This window comes from Dipodomys ordii, unplaced genomic scaffold, assembly GCF_000151885.1.
Source record: "Dipodomys ordii isolate 6190 unplaced genomic scaffold, Dord_2.0 Scaffold14, whole genome shotgun sequence".
NCBI classification, from domain to species: domain Eukaryota; kingdom Metazoa; phylum Chordata; class Mammalia; order Rodentia; family Heteromyidae; genus Dipodomys; species Dipodomys ordii.
In genome coordinates, this window is record NW_012267230.1 from 6,158,706 (window position 1) to 6,173,959 (window position 15,254).

At 52.1% G+C, this 15,254-nt stretch overlaps 2 protein-coding genes across 2 annotated transcripts in view; one reads left to right on the forward strand and one right to left on the reverse strand.

Moving 5' to 3' along the window:
- Window positions 1-3,533: 3,533 nt before the first annotated feature.
- LOC105981993 (apoptosis-associated speck-like protein containing a CARD) lies at window positions 3,534-4,724 on the reverse strand. Its single transcript, XM_013011377.1, has 3 exons — window positions 4,383-4,724; window positions 4,172-4,228; window positions 3,534-3,902 (listed from the first exon to the last, which is right to left on the reverse strand). Exons 1-3 carry the CDS (start codon window positions 4,651-4,653, stop codon window positions 3,634-3,636), a joined length of 597 nt encoding a protein of 198 aa, XP_012866831.1. The 5' UTR covers window positions 4,654-4,724; the 3' UTR covers window positions 3,534-3,633.
- Window positions 4,725-9,420: 4,696 nt separating this feature from the next.
- Window positions 9,421-15,254, forward strand: part of Trim72 (tripartite motif containing 72, E3 ubiquitin protein ligase) — a 6,191-nt gene continuing 357 nt past the window's right edge. The window contains exons 1-6 of the mRNA XM_013011187.1: window positions 9,421-9,816; window positions 12,018-12,113; window positions 12,212-12,442; window positions 13,319-13,341; window positions 14,265-14,383; window positions 15,141-15,250. Of these exons, the coding sequence (XP_012866641.1) occupies window positions 9,421-9,816; window positions 12,018-12,113; window positions 12,212-12,442; window positions 13,319-13,341; window positions 14,265-14,383; window positions 15,141-15,250 (975 nt within the window). The remainder of the gene's footprint in view (window positions 9,817-12,017; window positions 12,114-12,211; window positions 12,443-13,318; window positions 13,342-14,264; window positions 14,384-15,140; window positions 15,251-15,254) is intronic.

Consider the following 15,254-nt stretch of genomic DNA (forward strand, 5'->3'; position numbering starts at 1 on the left):
GATATCTGTTATTTTTTCTTCTGTAAGGCTTGAGTCCAGGATCTCAGGTATGGGGTCCAGCACTGAGCCTATTCCAGCCTTACAATCCATTAACTATAGTTAGACTCTGGTACATCAGCAGCATTTGTGCCTCAAACTACTCTTGGACTGGGAAATGTCCATTTTTCCTGCTCTCCAGCCTTTAGTACCCCACTCTACTTGAGTTCTGTGACCTTTTTAGACTGTTGATGTGAGAGTGCATGATTGGTGTTTGTGTCTGCTTTATCATCATTTGATGTCTTCTAGACATTAAGTTCTAAGTGATGATTGCCCTGGCTAAGGCTGAGTAGTATTTTGTTGTGGATGCACATGACAATTCAAGGGGCACTGTACTTGCTGTATTTCAGCTATTTTAATGGGCACTGTAGTTGCCATATTTTTCAGCAATTACAGAGTGGCAAAGAACATGGAGCTGTGACATTCTGATTTCAATCCCTGAGGATGTGTTCCCGCAAGTGTTATTGCTGGCTTCTGTGGGACCTCCAACCTTTAGGTTTTTGAGGAACTTAAGTACTGTTCCATAATGACTATTTCTGCAGTACTAGGATTCCTTTTTGTATTTGGTGGTAGTCTAATGACTGTGAGGTGATTTGGTACCATTCCTGGTTTGGACACTGTTCCTGAGCTTTTCTGTGCAAAATTAGTAGTCTATCACTTGAGCCACAGCTGCACTGCTGGCTGTGTGTGTGTGTATATGTGTGTGTGTGAGAGAGAGAGTGTTAAGGTCTGGGTGCTGTCTGAGCTTTCTCCCACAAGGCTAGTGCTCTACCACTTTGAGCCATAGCACCATTTCTGGTTGTCTGGTAGTTGGAGATAAGAGTCTCACAGACTTTCCCACTCAGGCTGTCTTTGAACTGTGATCCTCGGATCTCAGCCTCCTGAGTAGCTAGGATTACAGCCCTGAACCACCGGCACCTGGATTAAAGCCTCTTTAATCTTTGTAAAACTGTTGATTTTAGACTGAAGAATTTTCACAATTTGCATGGTTTTACCTCCCTCTGCATGTAGTCCAGGGGCTCACATAGAAACAGTATAGCCTAATGCTTCTTGCTAGCAGATTTAACCATAGGATGGTTGTGGGGTGGAGGAGGGCAGCTTAGCACTTGGGGCTTTTGGAGACAGTTGAATTAAAAATCTCTAGTATTAGGTAGGAACTGAGCGGTCAGTTGTGAACAGGAGTTTGCACGTAGAGATGGTGCCCCCTGCTGGTGGGTAGGATTGTGGTGTTAGCTCTCTGTGTGGGGCAGAAGGGTGTTGTTAAGTGGGAAACATTTGAGGACCCCAAGGTTGGAGGGAGCTCTGGCTATTGGGTGAAAGATTTGGATGTGCAGTGCCAACCTGCTTGTGCCATGGTGGGGGGCAAAGCTTTAAAGCAGGGTACAAGGGTTGTGGTGGAGGGCATGAGAGCCAACTTTGAAGGAAACAGTCTTCCAGGTGGCATCCTGTGTTACACGCCTCACCGAGGGGTGGCAGTGTTGCACACTTGGAGGTGGTACAGCTGTCTAGAACTAAGGGACCAGCATATGTGCTGAGAATGAGGACTGGGTAAGTAATAGCATTGCTGGGAGAGATGTGTGAGGAGTTTCAGTTTCTAATTCTCAGGCTCTTGGAGGTACACTAGAATACAGGGAAGGCCAAGGAGGCCTTTACAGGCTAGATCCAAGTCTGGAGAGAGCTGGGGTGTTAGAAGATGATTGTGGGCTCCAGGCCCCAGGATCCTTTAGGCTGCTAGGCCTCCTTGGTACCTGCTGGTTGATTAATAAACCTCCCTCCCCTACTCCAGGTCTGCAAGAGTTAGGTACAAAGTGTATTTAGAAGATAGCCTCAGGGCCAGGCACTGGTGGCTCACGCCTGTCATCCTAGCTACTCAGGAGGCTTAGATCTGAGGATCATGGTTCAAAGCAGCCCTGGTAGGAAAGTCTGTGAGACTCTTTTTTTTTTTTTTTTGGGTCCGGTCGTGGGGCCTGAACTCTGGGCCTGAGCGCTGTCCCTCAGCTCTTCAGCTCAGGGCTAGCACTCTACCACTTGAGCCACAGCACCACTCCCGGCTTTTTTTCTTTTTGCTTATGTGGTGCTGAGGAATTGAACCCAGGGCCTCAGGCATGCAAGGCAAGCGCTCTACCACTGAGCCACCTTCCCAGCCCCAGTCTGTGAGACTCTTATCACCAATTAACCACCAGAAAATGAAGTGGCAAAGCCGGGCACTGGAGGTTCACGCCTGTAATCCTAGCTATTCAGGAGGCTGAGATCTGAGGATCACAGTTCAAAGCCAACCAGGGCAGGAAAGTCCATGAGACTCTTATCTGCAATAAACCACTAGAAAACCAGAAGTGGCGCTGTGACTCAAGCGGTAGAACTCTCACCTTGAGCTGAAGAGCTTAGGGACAGTGCCCAGGCCCAGAGTTCCAAGTCCCTCCACTGACAAAAGAAAAAAAAAAAAAGCTTCAGGGTCATGAGTCTCTTAAACAGCCTCTGGTGAGGCTTCTTAATAGTTCCCCAGAAAACTACTCATACTTTTTTTTTTTTTTGTCTCGTCTTTCCTGTCTGCACTGGCTTTGAACAATGATCCTCAGATGTCAGTCTCCTGAGTAGGATTGCAGGCATGAGCCACCAGTGCCCAGCTCATACTTGCTTTTGTAGACAGTAGTTCAGAGAAATTGGAGGTGTGTGTGGTTTAAGTAGGAGAGTACTTGTAAGAACCAATCTGAGTTCAAGCTCCAGTTCTGCAATAGGAAACAAACATACACAGCGAAAAATAGCATATTAAGATAAACAGCTACCAAAAGTTTTGGTTAGCATATTCTATGGACAAAAATGTAACCTATAGAAATCCATTCTTCCAGGAATGAGATGGGCCAGAGAAAGGAGCATCGCAGACTTAAGAGTGCCAGTCTAGAAGGAACCTCTGAATTATACTTGGTGGATTATGCTCATGTCCTGAGCTCAGAGGGTGCTGTCATGTCTCTTTCCTGGAAAAATGGCTGTCATTTAGCGATTTTTTTTTCTCTATGGAGAAATGAGAGGATTAGAGGAGCTAAGTGGCTTAGACAAACCCAAATCAAAATACTAGATCTTGATTTCATAAAGTTTTAGACATAGGCTTATTTAAAGTAGTAGAACAAGTTGATACATTCAGCATATTGCTCTTATTTTACAAGTGCAGTTACATAGTGCTTTCACGTGGCCACTGTTTTAGCTACCGGGGCCAGAGGGCTGTTTTGTATAATCTCAAGAAGGGTAAGCCCATTGGGAAGAGCTGCTAAATGGTGGTCCTCAAACCATTTGGGGAGCCTGATGCCCTAGGACCTAGAACCCCTCCAACCCCTGTGTGTACCTCTGTTTTTGTGTTGGGGATGGAACCCTGGACTTTGGGCCTGCCAAGTGTGTGCTTTACCTTTGAGCCACACTCCAGCCTGCTGCTGCATCTGCCAATGTAGCTTCTAACTCATCCGTGGACAGGCAAGAGGGTAGGAAACACACACAAATACATGTCATTTTTTTCTCATATATTACGTATCAAAGTCAAGAGCTGGGATGTTCTGTGTAGCTGCCAGTAGTTGAATGTGGCTCGGTGCTGGAGAGAGAGGGGAGGCCTCAGTGTTTCTCCAGATCGTCCACCAGGTAGGGCTGGATGTCCCTCAAGGCCTGGAGGAACAGCTCCTTGCACTTGAGATCCCAGGCTGGCATGAAGCTGTAGAGTTTCCTCATCTTGGTGGGGTTGGTGGTCTCTGCCCGCACCGCCTGGTACTGCTCCTCCGTCAACACCTTGTCATCAAACAGGGCGTCCAGCAGCCCGTCCACATCTGTCACGCGGGAGATGAGCGCCCTGCGGTGCTGATCCACGAAGTGGAGTCTTGAGGGTTCTGGGGTGGGGTGGGGGTGGGAGGGAAAGGGGTGAGGCCTGGTCTTGCCGTGTACTGCTTCAGCAAGTGCAGCTATAAAGCTGGGGGGGGGCTCAGGGCAGAGGTGTCCTCCCTCCTCCCCCTTCCCCCAGGCGTCCAGGGAGTGATGATGAAGGGTGAAAGGGGGGAGGGAGGGGGCGAGGTGTGTGTGTGGGGGGCAGCAACAGGCCATGCAGGGGTGAAGTGGGAGGGAGGGACCCCTGTGGGTGAGATTGGGCATGGAACCTCACCAGGCGTGGCTGCCATCTGAAGAGAGGCCTTGAGTGCAGCTGGCTGTGCACTGGGTGCTGTGAAGAGAAATGGGGTGGGTGGCCCTGTTTTACTGCCTGCGCCCCGCCCCCCCCTCGCTGAGGGTGGATCGCAAGGCGCCCCCCCTCCCCCCAGCTCGGATGGGAAGGAGGCCGGGCCCGGGACGGGGTGGGGTGGGGGCGCGCGGCTCACCCCGGAGCCGGTCCCCCAGCTGCTCCGCCAGCGCCTGCATGCCCATCTCCCGGAGCACCGTGGCCGTGAGCTCGGGGCCGTAGGAGTCCATGTAGTAGCTGACGAGCTTGTCGGTGAGGTCTATGGCGTCCATGGACTGCAGCGGCCCGCGCGGGATGCGCCCGAAGCCGGGGCGCAGCGGCACCGACAGCAGCTTCAGCTTGAATCTCTTCAGCTCCTCGGCCGTCAGGTTCTCCAGGGCGTCCAGGATGGCGTCGCGCGCCGACCCCATGGCTCACCCCGGCTGCTGCTGCCTTCCGCCCGGCCGCCCCACCAGGAAGTCTGCCCGCCTCCTCGTCCAAGGGCGGACTTGGGGCTCCCCTCCCTTCCGCACCCCCATCCCCGTCTCCGCCCTCCCCTGAGTCTGAGCCACACGGGGTGTGGGGAGGGTTTTGTTTTTTTTTCCCCTGCAGGGCTGGGAGTTGGGGCTCCTGGGTGGCACCTGTGGCTCTGCGCGGAGCCTGCTGGAATCCTGGAGTTCTAGATCCTCCCATCCCCGGGGCCCTCGAGTCCTCTCGCAGGGCCTGTGGGATCTTTTAGCAGCTGGAATCAAATTGCACACGCTGGTGAGAAATACAGTGTAACAAAAAAGTGGGTAGAGCCTGGTGCTGGTGGCTCACACCTGTCATCCTAGCTACCCAGGAGGCTGAGATCTGAGGATCATGGTTCAAAGCCATCCTGGGCAGGAAAGTCCATGAGACTCTTATCTCCAATGAAACACCAGAAAACAGGAAGTGGTGCTGTGGCTCAAGTGGTAGAACACTGGCCTTGAGCTGAAGAATTGAAGGATAGTGCCCAGGCCCAGAGTTCAAGCACACACACACACACACACAAACTAGAAAGATGAGCCATCCATACAAACTCTTAAGAGAGCTTCAGCTGGGTACCCCTGGCACGCCTGTAATGCTCACTACTCAGAGGAGGCTGAGATTTGAGGATCCCAGTGCAAAACCAGCCAGAGCAGAAAAGTCCATGAAACTCTTAGTTCCAATTAACCATCAAAAAGCCAGAAGTGGAGCTGTGACTCAAGTGATACAGTGCTTTCCTTGAGCAAAAGAGCTCAGGGACAGCACCCAGGCCTGGAGTCCAAGCTTGAGCTCTGGCACAGAAGAAGAAATGGAACACATAGGAAAAGGAAAAAAGGGAGTTGGAGAAGGACCAATACATTCAGATTTGACCCACAGGCCTTAGGTGGTTTCTCTTTTGAGTCCCTTCTTTCTGGATAAGGTGCTCAGAGCTCTAAGCACCTTTGACTTGTAACAGAAAAAAAACTTCCAGATCTGAGCCCAGACTCACCCTTGCCCCCTGGATGAGAGCCAGCTAGCAGGTGCAGTTAAGGTGAGGCCTCCTGGGTTTGGAGGCCCCCCCCCCCCCCCCCCCCCCCAGCCACTCAGGCAAAGTAACTCTGATTGCTGGAGCAAGATTGCTATTCTTTTTTAATTTTTTTTTTTTTGGGTCTGGTCGTGGGGCCTGAACTCTGGGCCTGGGCACTGTCCCTCAGCTCTTCAGCTCAAGGCTAGCGCTCTACCACTGGAGCCACAGCACCACTTCTGGTGTTTTTCTTTTTGCTTATGTGGTGCTGAGGAATTGAACCCAGGGCCTCAGGCATGCAAGGCAAGTGCTCTACCACTGAGCCACCTTCCCAGCCCAAGATTGCTATTCTTGAGTCAAGAAGACCCACAAATTACAGGACATAGGGCAAGTTAGTTAGCCTTTCTGTGCTTCAGGGCGTCTCTTTAAGATAAGAGAAGTGACAAGATGGATATAAAGCTTCAATAAGTTACAAATTGCAGGGCTGGGAATGTGGCTCAGTGGTAGAGTGCTTGCCCAGCAAGCATGAAGCCCTAGGTTCCATTCCTCAATACCATGTAAACAGACAAAAGCCAGAAATGGCGCTGTGGCTCAAGTGGTAGAGTGCTAGCCTTGAGCAAAAGAAGCTCAGACCTGGAGCTCAAGGACTGGCAAAAATAAACAAATAAATAAATAAAAATTGCAAAGTGCTTGGAACAGGCCTGGTACATAAAAGTCTCCAAACCTCCGTTTTCCAATCTGTGAAGTAGGTGTGTTTGTTATTGACCTTGTGTGGTTATAGGGAGAATTCATAGGCACAATTAAAAATACGAATTCTACGATATCAATAGCATAACAGGTATTGAAAATTTTTTGTGTGGTTGGCACTGTTCTAAAAACTTGTAGGGACACATACCTGTAATGCCAGCACTGGTGAGGCTGAGGTAGGAGGATTGAGGGAGTGAGAATCAGTGAGATATTATCTCAAACAAACAACAAAAACAGCATCATCGTGTGGAATCCTCATCCTCACCCAATTGTCTTGGTAATCCTAACACAAGTCCCATGATTAAGTTAATGAAAAAATCAGGGTAAGTGACTTGCCTCAGTTTACAGAACAAGGAAATTGGCAGAGTCAGGATTTGAAAAGTCCTTGGTTGCCAGGACATTATTTTTTTATGATTATTTTTATCTCTGGATTGTAACTGCAGATGAAAAGTTCAACTTTCTCAGGGGATTTAGCTTGAGCTTGAGACCTTGGCATTGGACAGGATCTGATTCCCACACAGTTCTGCCTGGGGTGGGGGTGGGGTGTTCTGGCTTCTCTAAGGGAGTGTTCTCTCTCTCCTCTCTTTCTTTCCCTTTCTCCCTCTCTCCCTCCTTCCCTCCCTCTCTGCCTCCCTTCCTTCTTTCCTTCCTTCCTTCCTTCTTTCTTTTTCTTTCTTTCTGCTAGTACTGGGGCTTGAACTCAGGGCCTGGGTACTGCCCCTTAGCTTTTTCACTCAAGTGGCACTCTACCACTTGAACCACACCTCCCTTGTTAGCTTTACACTAGCTTCTGAAATAGCCTGGCTTACAAGTGTGAGCCACTTGGCTGTGTTTTTATCTGTAATAAATTACCTATTACAAGATTAGTTGGGAAGTGGTGCTGTGGCTCAAAGTGATAGAGTGATAGCCTTGAGCAAAAAGAACTCAGGGACAGTGCCCAGGCTGTGAATTCAAACCCCATGATGAGCTGTAGCTAGGTGTGGTGGCGTACACCTGTAACCACAGAACTTGCAAGGTGGAATCAGGAGCATCATGAGCCCAGCCTGAGCTACAGAGTGAGACTCTCAAAAACAAAACAAAATGCAAAGAATTGCAAAAACAAAGCAAAATTAATTGCGAGTGCTTTTGATTTTTTTCTTTTTTTGGTTAGTCATGGGGCTTGAACTCTGGGGCTGGGCACTATCCCTCAATTCTTCAGCTCAAGGCAAGTGCTCTACCACTTGAGCCACAGCACCACTTCCAGTTTTCTGGTGGTTTATTGGAGATAAGAGTCTCACAGGCTTTCCTGCCCAGGCTGGCTTAGAATAGCAATCCTCAGATCTCAGCCTTCTGGGTAGCTAGGATGACAGGTGTGAGCCACTGGCGCCTGGTGCTTTTGATTTTTAGAACTGAATGAAAGAAAATGGTCTTCTATCTTGAACTCAAAGAAACAGGGAGTTTGGAAAAGCCACATTGAAAAAAATGACTTGAGCAGCATGCTGGTGACTCATGCCTGTAATCCTAGCCACTCAGGAGGTTGAGAACTGAGGATTGTGATTCAAAGCCAGCTTGGGCAGGAAAGTCCATGAGACTACCAAAAAGCTAGAAATGGTGCTGTGGCTTAAAGTGCTAGAGTGCAGGCCCTGAGCTTCAGGCCCTAAATTCAAGCCCCAGGATGGGCACAAAAAAAGAGAAAAGAACTTGAGTTTGAATCAGAGGGATAGGGGAGAGAGCCAGGCACTTTCTGGGGTTGAAAGAACATTTCAGAAGGGATGGCAAGTGCAAAGTCCCCGGGGAACAAGGACAAGAGGAGGAACACATGATACCAACCAACAGGTCCAGACTGGGTAGAGTTTTGTAGGCCTCAAGACTGTGTGTGTGTGTATGTGTGCGCGCCTTTCATTCAGCCTTTTCTGCTCAAGGCAGATGCTCTACCATTTGAGCCACAGCAGCTCCATTTAGATCTTTTGGGGGGATGAACTGGATTGGGGGGGATGAATTGGATTTCTCTTCCCAGGCTGGCTTTGAACCACAATCCTCAGATCCTAGCCTTCTGAGTAGCTGGAATTACAGGCCTGAGTGAGCCACTAGTGTTCTGCTGTCAGTGGAATATAATGAGCTATAAGCTTGAGAAACAGCTGGTGACAAGCGAGGAAGAAGGAAAGAAGCCTGAGTGTGGATGGAGATGGGCAGTAGGGAAGGAAGAAAAGACCTGGCTTCATGTTTCTGTGTCTTGTGTGTGTGTCTCCTCCTGGCTCTTCGCTCTGGCTCCAGCTGGCCCGCAGGAGGGATCAGTAGTAGATAGACCAGAGCAGGTGGCCCTGATGTGAGATGCCTATGGGCTGACTGTCCAGCCTTTACTTTTAGAACAGTTTCCAGAAGTGATGGGAGGGGATAGGCCAGAGACTAAATATAGTTCCTGGAGCCACACGCAGTCTGGGAGGGTCTGTCACTGCCCTGTCTACTGCCAGATCCCCTGGAGGCCCTGTCCTTGCTGTGAGCCTGCTATTTGCCCCTCACTTGTCTTTGACAAACCTCTGAGCCCCTTATTTAGGCCTGGTCTGGTTCTCTGGTCCAGTTTTGCCTTTTTATTATTATTATTTTTTGATTTTTGGAAGTTACTCTTGGCCAATCATCTCTATCCAGACCGGTGAGTCCTGTGGGCCTGAAAGGGTGGGGGAGAAGGAACAGAGAAAGCAGCTAAATGGAGGGCGAGGGTTGAGACCAAAGCCTGGATCAGGAGGCTGCAGCTTGGATAGAGGGCAGGAATAGAATTCAGGCTTATATTTAGGGTTGAAGAGGACATGGACTTGGGGGTGTCTGTGGCCCAAGCTAGAATCGATTTCAGCCTTCTAGGCCCCGCTCCTCCCCGCCGGGCCTCTGGTCCAGCCTGGGGGATGTCTGCCCCTGGGCCTCCCTGACCCCGATTCCTCCTCTCCCCCTTCCCTGCCCCAGGTTCGCCATGTTGGCTGCGGCTGCCCCGGGCCTCCTGCGCCAGGAGCTGTCCTGCCCGCTGTGTCTGCAGTTGTTTGAGGCGCCGGTGACGGCCGAGTGCGGCCACAGCTTCTGCCGCGCCTGCCTGGGCCGCGCGGGAGGGGAGCCCGCGGCCGACGGCTCGGTGCCCTGCCCCAGCTGCCAGGCGCCCACGCGGCCGCAGGCGCTGAGCACCAACCAGCAGCTGGCGCGCCTGGTGGAGGGGCTGGCGCAGGTGCCGCAGGGCCTCTGCGAGGAGCACCGGGACCCGCTGAGCATCTACTGCGAGCAGGACCGCGCGCTGGTGTGCGGCGTCTGCGCCTCGCTCGGGGCGCACCGCGGCCACCGCCTGCTGCCGGCCGCCGAGGCCCACACGCGCCTCAAGGTGCGGGGAGGGGCGGGGCGGGGGTGGGTGGAGGTGGGACGACTCTGCTGGATGGATGGAGAGGTCCCGACCTTGCTTTGGATTCTTTTTTCTTTTTTTGTGCGGGTCCTGGGGCTGGAACAGCGCCTGGACTCAGTCCCGGAGCTTTTAGGTTAGAGCTCTACCACTTGAGCCACAGCGCCACTTCCGGCCTTTTTGCTGATTACCTGGAGATCAGTCTCTCATGGACTTTCCTGCCCGGGCTGGCTTCGAACCACGATCCTAGATCTCAGCTTCCTGAGTAGTTGGGATTTACGGGCGTGAGCCACCCGCGCCGCCGCGGCTTCTGCTTGGGATTCTGAGCTGCGGAGGGCGGAGCCTGACGTTACTATGGAGAAGTGGGCGGAGCCGGTGGAGGAGGCGGGACATGCGGTTGCTATGGAGAAGTGGGAGGGACAAGGCGCGAGGGGCGGAGCATGCGGTTGCTATGGAGGTGTGGGCGGGGCCTGGATCAGGGGTGGAGGCTGAGTAGGGCAAGGCGGGACCGGGCAGGAAAGTGAGCCAAGGCAGGAAAAACCCCCGCCTAGGCTGCGGCTAGAATTCTGCAAAGCGCCGTTTCCGCGACGGTCCCTCCAGCTTGCGTAGAGAGATTGGGGCGCAGTCTGATGAAAGTCGGGCTGATGCCAGCCGAGCTGGCTGAGCCACCGCCTGCAGTGCGATTGGGTAATCTGGGTGGTCCTGCCAGGCTGGCACATGAGGAAGCCGGGAACCCGGTCGTACTGCTGTGCCAGGCCAATTCACATGCACCAGTAAAGTTGCCAAGCTTGCATGAGCTTGACACCTGCGAATGGGTGTAACCCAAGGAGGGAAGCCAAGGCAAAAAGCATGCCTGGGCCTGATGTCACCGAGATCCAGTCAGGGCTGTATTCCTGGGCACCTCAATAGCCCAGGTTTGTGATCCTCAAGGGTACCCAACAAAAAGCACCGAGGCGTGGGCAAGTGGAGACACAGACACACGTTAGCCTGCAAGTCACACCCATGTGGGTATGGGCAGATATGCCTACTACTAGCCCAAGAAAGTCTGGACATTTATTGGGCTGTAGAAGATTAAGCGACAGATGCAGAGACAGGTGGAGGCAGGGTCTGGAGGCATGGAGTGCTCCTGGGTCCTCCTGGCCTTTCACCATCGCGGTGTGTACAGGTGGAGTTTTGTTGGCATTGTGTGTTCTAGCGGAGCTGGATCACTGGATCACTGTCCAGCTCAGTCCTGGATGGTGGTCAGTCTCCTAGCAAAGGGTGGCGGAGCCTCCAGGAAGCCCCAAGGATTGCTACCCCTTGTCCATCTTTAGCTGAGAGAGCAGAACTCATGAAATGGAACAGAATGTCAGCTAGCCCAATCCTCAAAACAGCTGGAAGTGGAGCTGTGGCTCAAGTGGTAGAACGCTAGCCTTGAGCACAAAAGCTCAGGGACAACACACAGGGGCTGAATTCAAGCCTTAGGACTGGCACAAAAGAGAAAGAATGTAGCCAGGTGCTGGTGGCTCAGACCTATAATCCTAGCTACCCAGGAGGCTGAGATCTGAGGATCATGGGTCAAAGCCAGCTTGGGCAGTGAAGTCCAAGAAGCTCTTATCTCCAGTTAACCCCCAGTAAACCAGAAGTGGCACTCTGGCTCAAAGTGGTAGAACAGTAGCCTGGAGCAATAAAAGCTCAGGGACGGAGCCCAGGCCCAAGCCTCATGACTGACAGAAAGAAAGAGAGAAAGAAAGAAAGAGAGAAAAGGAAGGCAATGTAATAAGTCTGTTCATAAGGCCCATGGTGTCTAGGGACTCAAGCTCTCCACACCCCCAGGGATGTGTTGGAAGCCCCCAGCTGCAGGTTGAATTTCTTTTCTTTTCTTTTCTTTTTGGTTGTGGGGCTTGAACTCAGGGCCTGGGCACTGTCCCTGAACTTCTTTTGCTCCAGGCTAGCACTCTACCACTTGACCCACAGCACCACTTCCAGCCTTTTCAGTGTATGTGGTACTGAGGGATTGAACCCAAGGCTTCATGCATGCTAGGCAAGCACTCTACCACTAAACCACATTCCCAGCCCTTGGCCCCTTATATAATAACTATTGACAATTGAACATTTCTTTATTGGTGTATATTAACTATTAGAAGGAGGATTTCACAAAGTCCCCTAATTATCCCTGTTACCTTTGCTCTGTCCCCTCCCTGCAGAGTCAGCTCCCTCAGCAGAAGCTGCAGCTGCAGGAGGCATGCATGCTCAAGGAGAAGAATGTGTCCGTGATGGAGCACCAGCTGGCAGAGGTGGAGGTGAGGACCAGCGTGGCTGAGCCTGGGAACTGGGGTCTGGGGTGGAGGAGCCCTAGAGGTAAGTACTTTTCCCATTGCTTGTCCCCATTGCCTTTCAGGAAACAGTGCGTCAGTTTCGGAAGTCTGTTGGGGAACAGCTGGGCAAGATGCGGGTGTTTCTGGCAGCCCTGGAGGATTCTTTGAACCATGAGGCAGAACAAGTTCGGGGAGATGCTGTTGTGGCCTTGAAGAGGGAGCTGTCTGCCTTGAAGTCTTACCTGGAGCAGCTGCGGCAGATGGAGAAGGTGCTGGAGGAGGTAGCTGACAAGCCACAGACAGAATTCCTCATGGTAAGGACTCCATGTCCTCCTGCTGCTACCCCTTGGCCATGGTTCAGACTCTAGAGGCCTTGTCCCTGAGGCCTGCAGAGGGCTAGGGAGGAGCCAGCATCTCATATCCAAGAGGTGGGCCTTGGGCTGTTATTTAGGTTGGACATTGCTTAAGAATATGAAAGCTTGCTGGGTGCTGGTGGTTTATGCCTGTAATCCTAGTTACTCAGGAGGCTGAGATCTGAGGATAGCAGTTTGAAGCTAGCCAGGGAAGGAAAGTCCTGAAGACTCTTATCTCCAATTAACCGCCAGAAAACTGGAAGTGGTGCTGAGGTTCAGCGTGGTAGAGTGCTAGCCTTGGGCACAAAGAAGCTCAGGGACAGCACCCAGGTCCTGAGTTCAAGCTCCATGATGGGGTAGGGGTGGAGGGTGGAGAGAAAGCTATTACTATTATAGGCTTATTTATTTATTTGTCAGTTTTGGGGCTGGAACTCAGGGCCTAGGCCTTTCTGTCCCTGAGCTATTTTTTTTTTTTTTTTTGCTTAAGGCTACCATTCTAACACTTTGAGCTCCACTTCCAGCTTTTTTGTGGTTTGTTAGAGATAAGAGTCTCACAGAATTCCCTGCCCTGGCTAGCTTTGAATTGGGATCCTCAGCTCTCAGCCTCCTGAGATGACAGGCTGGGATTACAGGCATGAGCCACAGTGCTCTGTGGGAACCCTTTTTCTAATTCACATAATGGTAAAGGACTAGAGAGGCCTTCATTCCTGGGTTTCTTTCTTTCTTCTTTTTTCTGGTTTGTTCTGCCCCTACCTTTGGCACTGTCATCCCTAGAAGTTCCTGGAGTCCTGCTTTATCTGCTTGCTTTATCTTTATTCTGTTTCTGTCTCTCTCCAGACTTACTGTTTGGTGACCAGCAGGTGAGATCATCTTGGATCCTTTGCCCAACTTGCTCCAGTCTTCTAAGACAAGGCCAGGATCTCCCTCCTCCTGCAGCGAGCCTTTGTACCCAAATGGGTTCTCTGATGTGGCTTTGCTGCCATTGAAACTGAGCTGGTCCTTAGACCCTGGGACTAAGGTGGTCAGACAGACATGGTGGATCAGGAGGGTCAAGGGTCAAGGTTCTGTGCTCAGTGCTGCTGGAGAGAGAAGGGAAGAGGTGGCTAAGAAGGCTTCTCAGAGGAGGGGGTCTTGTCACTGGATTCTGGAGAAATGGATGGGGATTATCTGGGAGAGCTGGGGCATGGGACAAAATGGCAGACTGAGGGTGTAGCAGTGCAGTGTGTGTTTGTGTGTGTGTGTGTGTGTGTGTTGGTACTGAGGTTTGAATTCAGGGCCTGGGTGCTGTTCCTTAGCTTTTTCACGGAAGGCTGGTGCTCCACCACTTAAACCACATGCCCATTTCTGGCTTTTTGGTGGTTAACTGGAGATAAGACTCTCATGGATTTTCCTGACTGGCTTCCAGCTACAGTCCTCAGATCTCAGCCTTCTGAGTAGCTAGGATAACGGGCATGAGCCACTTGTGCCTAGCTTGTATTTTGTTTTTTGAGATGAAGTCTCTTTAACTTTGATTGTGTTGCCCTCAACCTCTCAATTCTCTTGCCTCTGTATCTGGAGTAGCTCAGATTACAGACATGCACGACCACTCTAGGCATTTAAACATGTACACTATCTGTTCACTTACAGCAAATACAGCATCTCCATCCATCTTCAGAGCCCCCCCCCCACTATTCCCAAAGTAAAATCTAATGGAAAAGTTTTAAGCAAGAGTATGATTTAAGGGTGATCCTGGAGTCTCCCCTCCCCCTCATCAGACACCTCCTCCTCCCTTCTCCATCTCTAGGCTGCAGAAGATTCTGTCAGAGTCACCTCCACCTGCCCGTCTGGATATCCAGTTGCCTATTATCTCAGATGACTTCAAATTCCAGGTGTGGAAGAAGATGTTCCGGGCTCTGATGCCAGGTATGGGAGGGGCTGGCTCTGTGTGAGACTGGGGGGGCACAGGGGCCGGCCTCTCATCCCACTACAGAGGGCCATTGAAGGAGGTGCCCTTAGCCCTTGGCCTCCCTCTGGGTCCCCATTGCAGCCCTCGAGGTTGTCTCTTGGAGGTCAATCTTCACGAACAGATGGGGCCCTGGGGGGCAGTGAGTGATGAGATGGGGTGCTATGGGCCTCAAGGGAAGATTAAACCCTGATTGACCCATTGACTCCTTGTGTGACCCACTCAGGAGAGGAGACAGACACATGTCCTGTTTACTGGAGCAGGCCAGGCTGGGGGGCCGGGGAGGGAGAGGGGAGAGCTCTAGGCAGCACCGCCCCTGCCACAGCTGGAAAACATCCTGCACAGCTGGGCAACATGGGTGGGTAGTTTTCACTCTTCCCTCCTTCTTTCCTTCCTTCATTGGTCGTGGGGCCTGAACTGTGTGGGCGCTGTCCCTCAGCTCTTCAGCTCAAGGCGGGTGCTCTACCACTTGAGCCACAGCGCCACTTCCGGCTTTTTTGTGCTTATGTGGTGCTGAGGAATGGAACCCAGGGCCTCATGCATGCTTGGGCCTCAGGTGGGCCCAAGCCAGGAAGCTTGGGGGGCGGGGGGCGATGTCCCTGGACCCAGAGGTGTTTGGCCCGGGAGGCGCCTCATGGATGGACAGGGCAAGGCGGAGGGGCGATCGGGGGTGCCCAGCGGGCTCTCTCTCTCTCTCCCTCCCCGTCCCCCCTGAAGCCCTGGAGGAGCTGACTCTGGACCCCAGCTCTGCGCACCCCAGCCTGGTGGTGTCCCCGTCGGGCCGGCGCGTGCAGTGCGCGGAGCAGAAGGGGGCGGCGGCGGCGGCGGCGG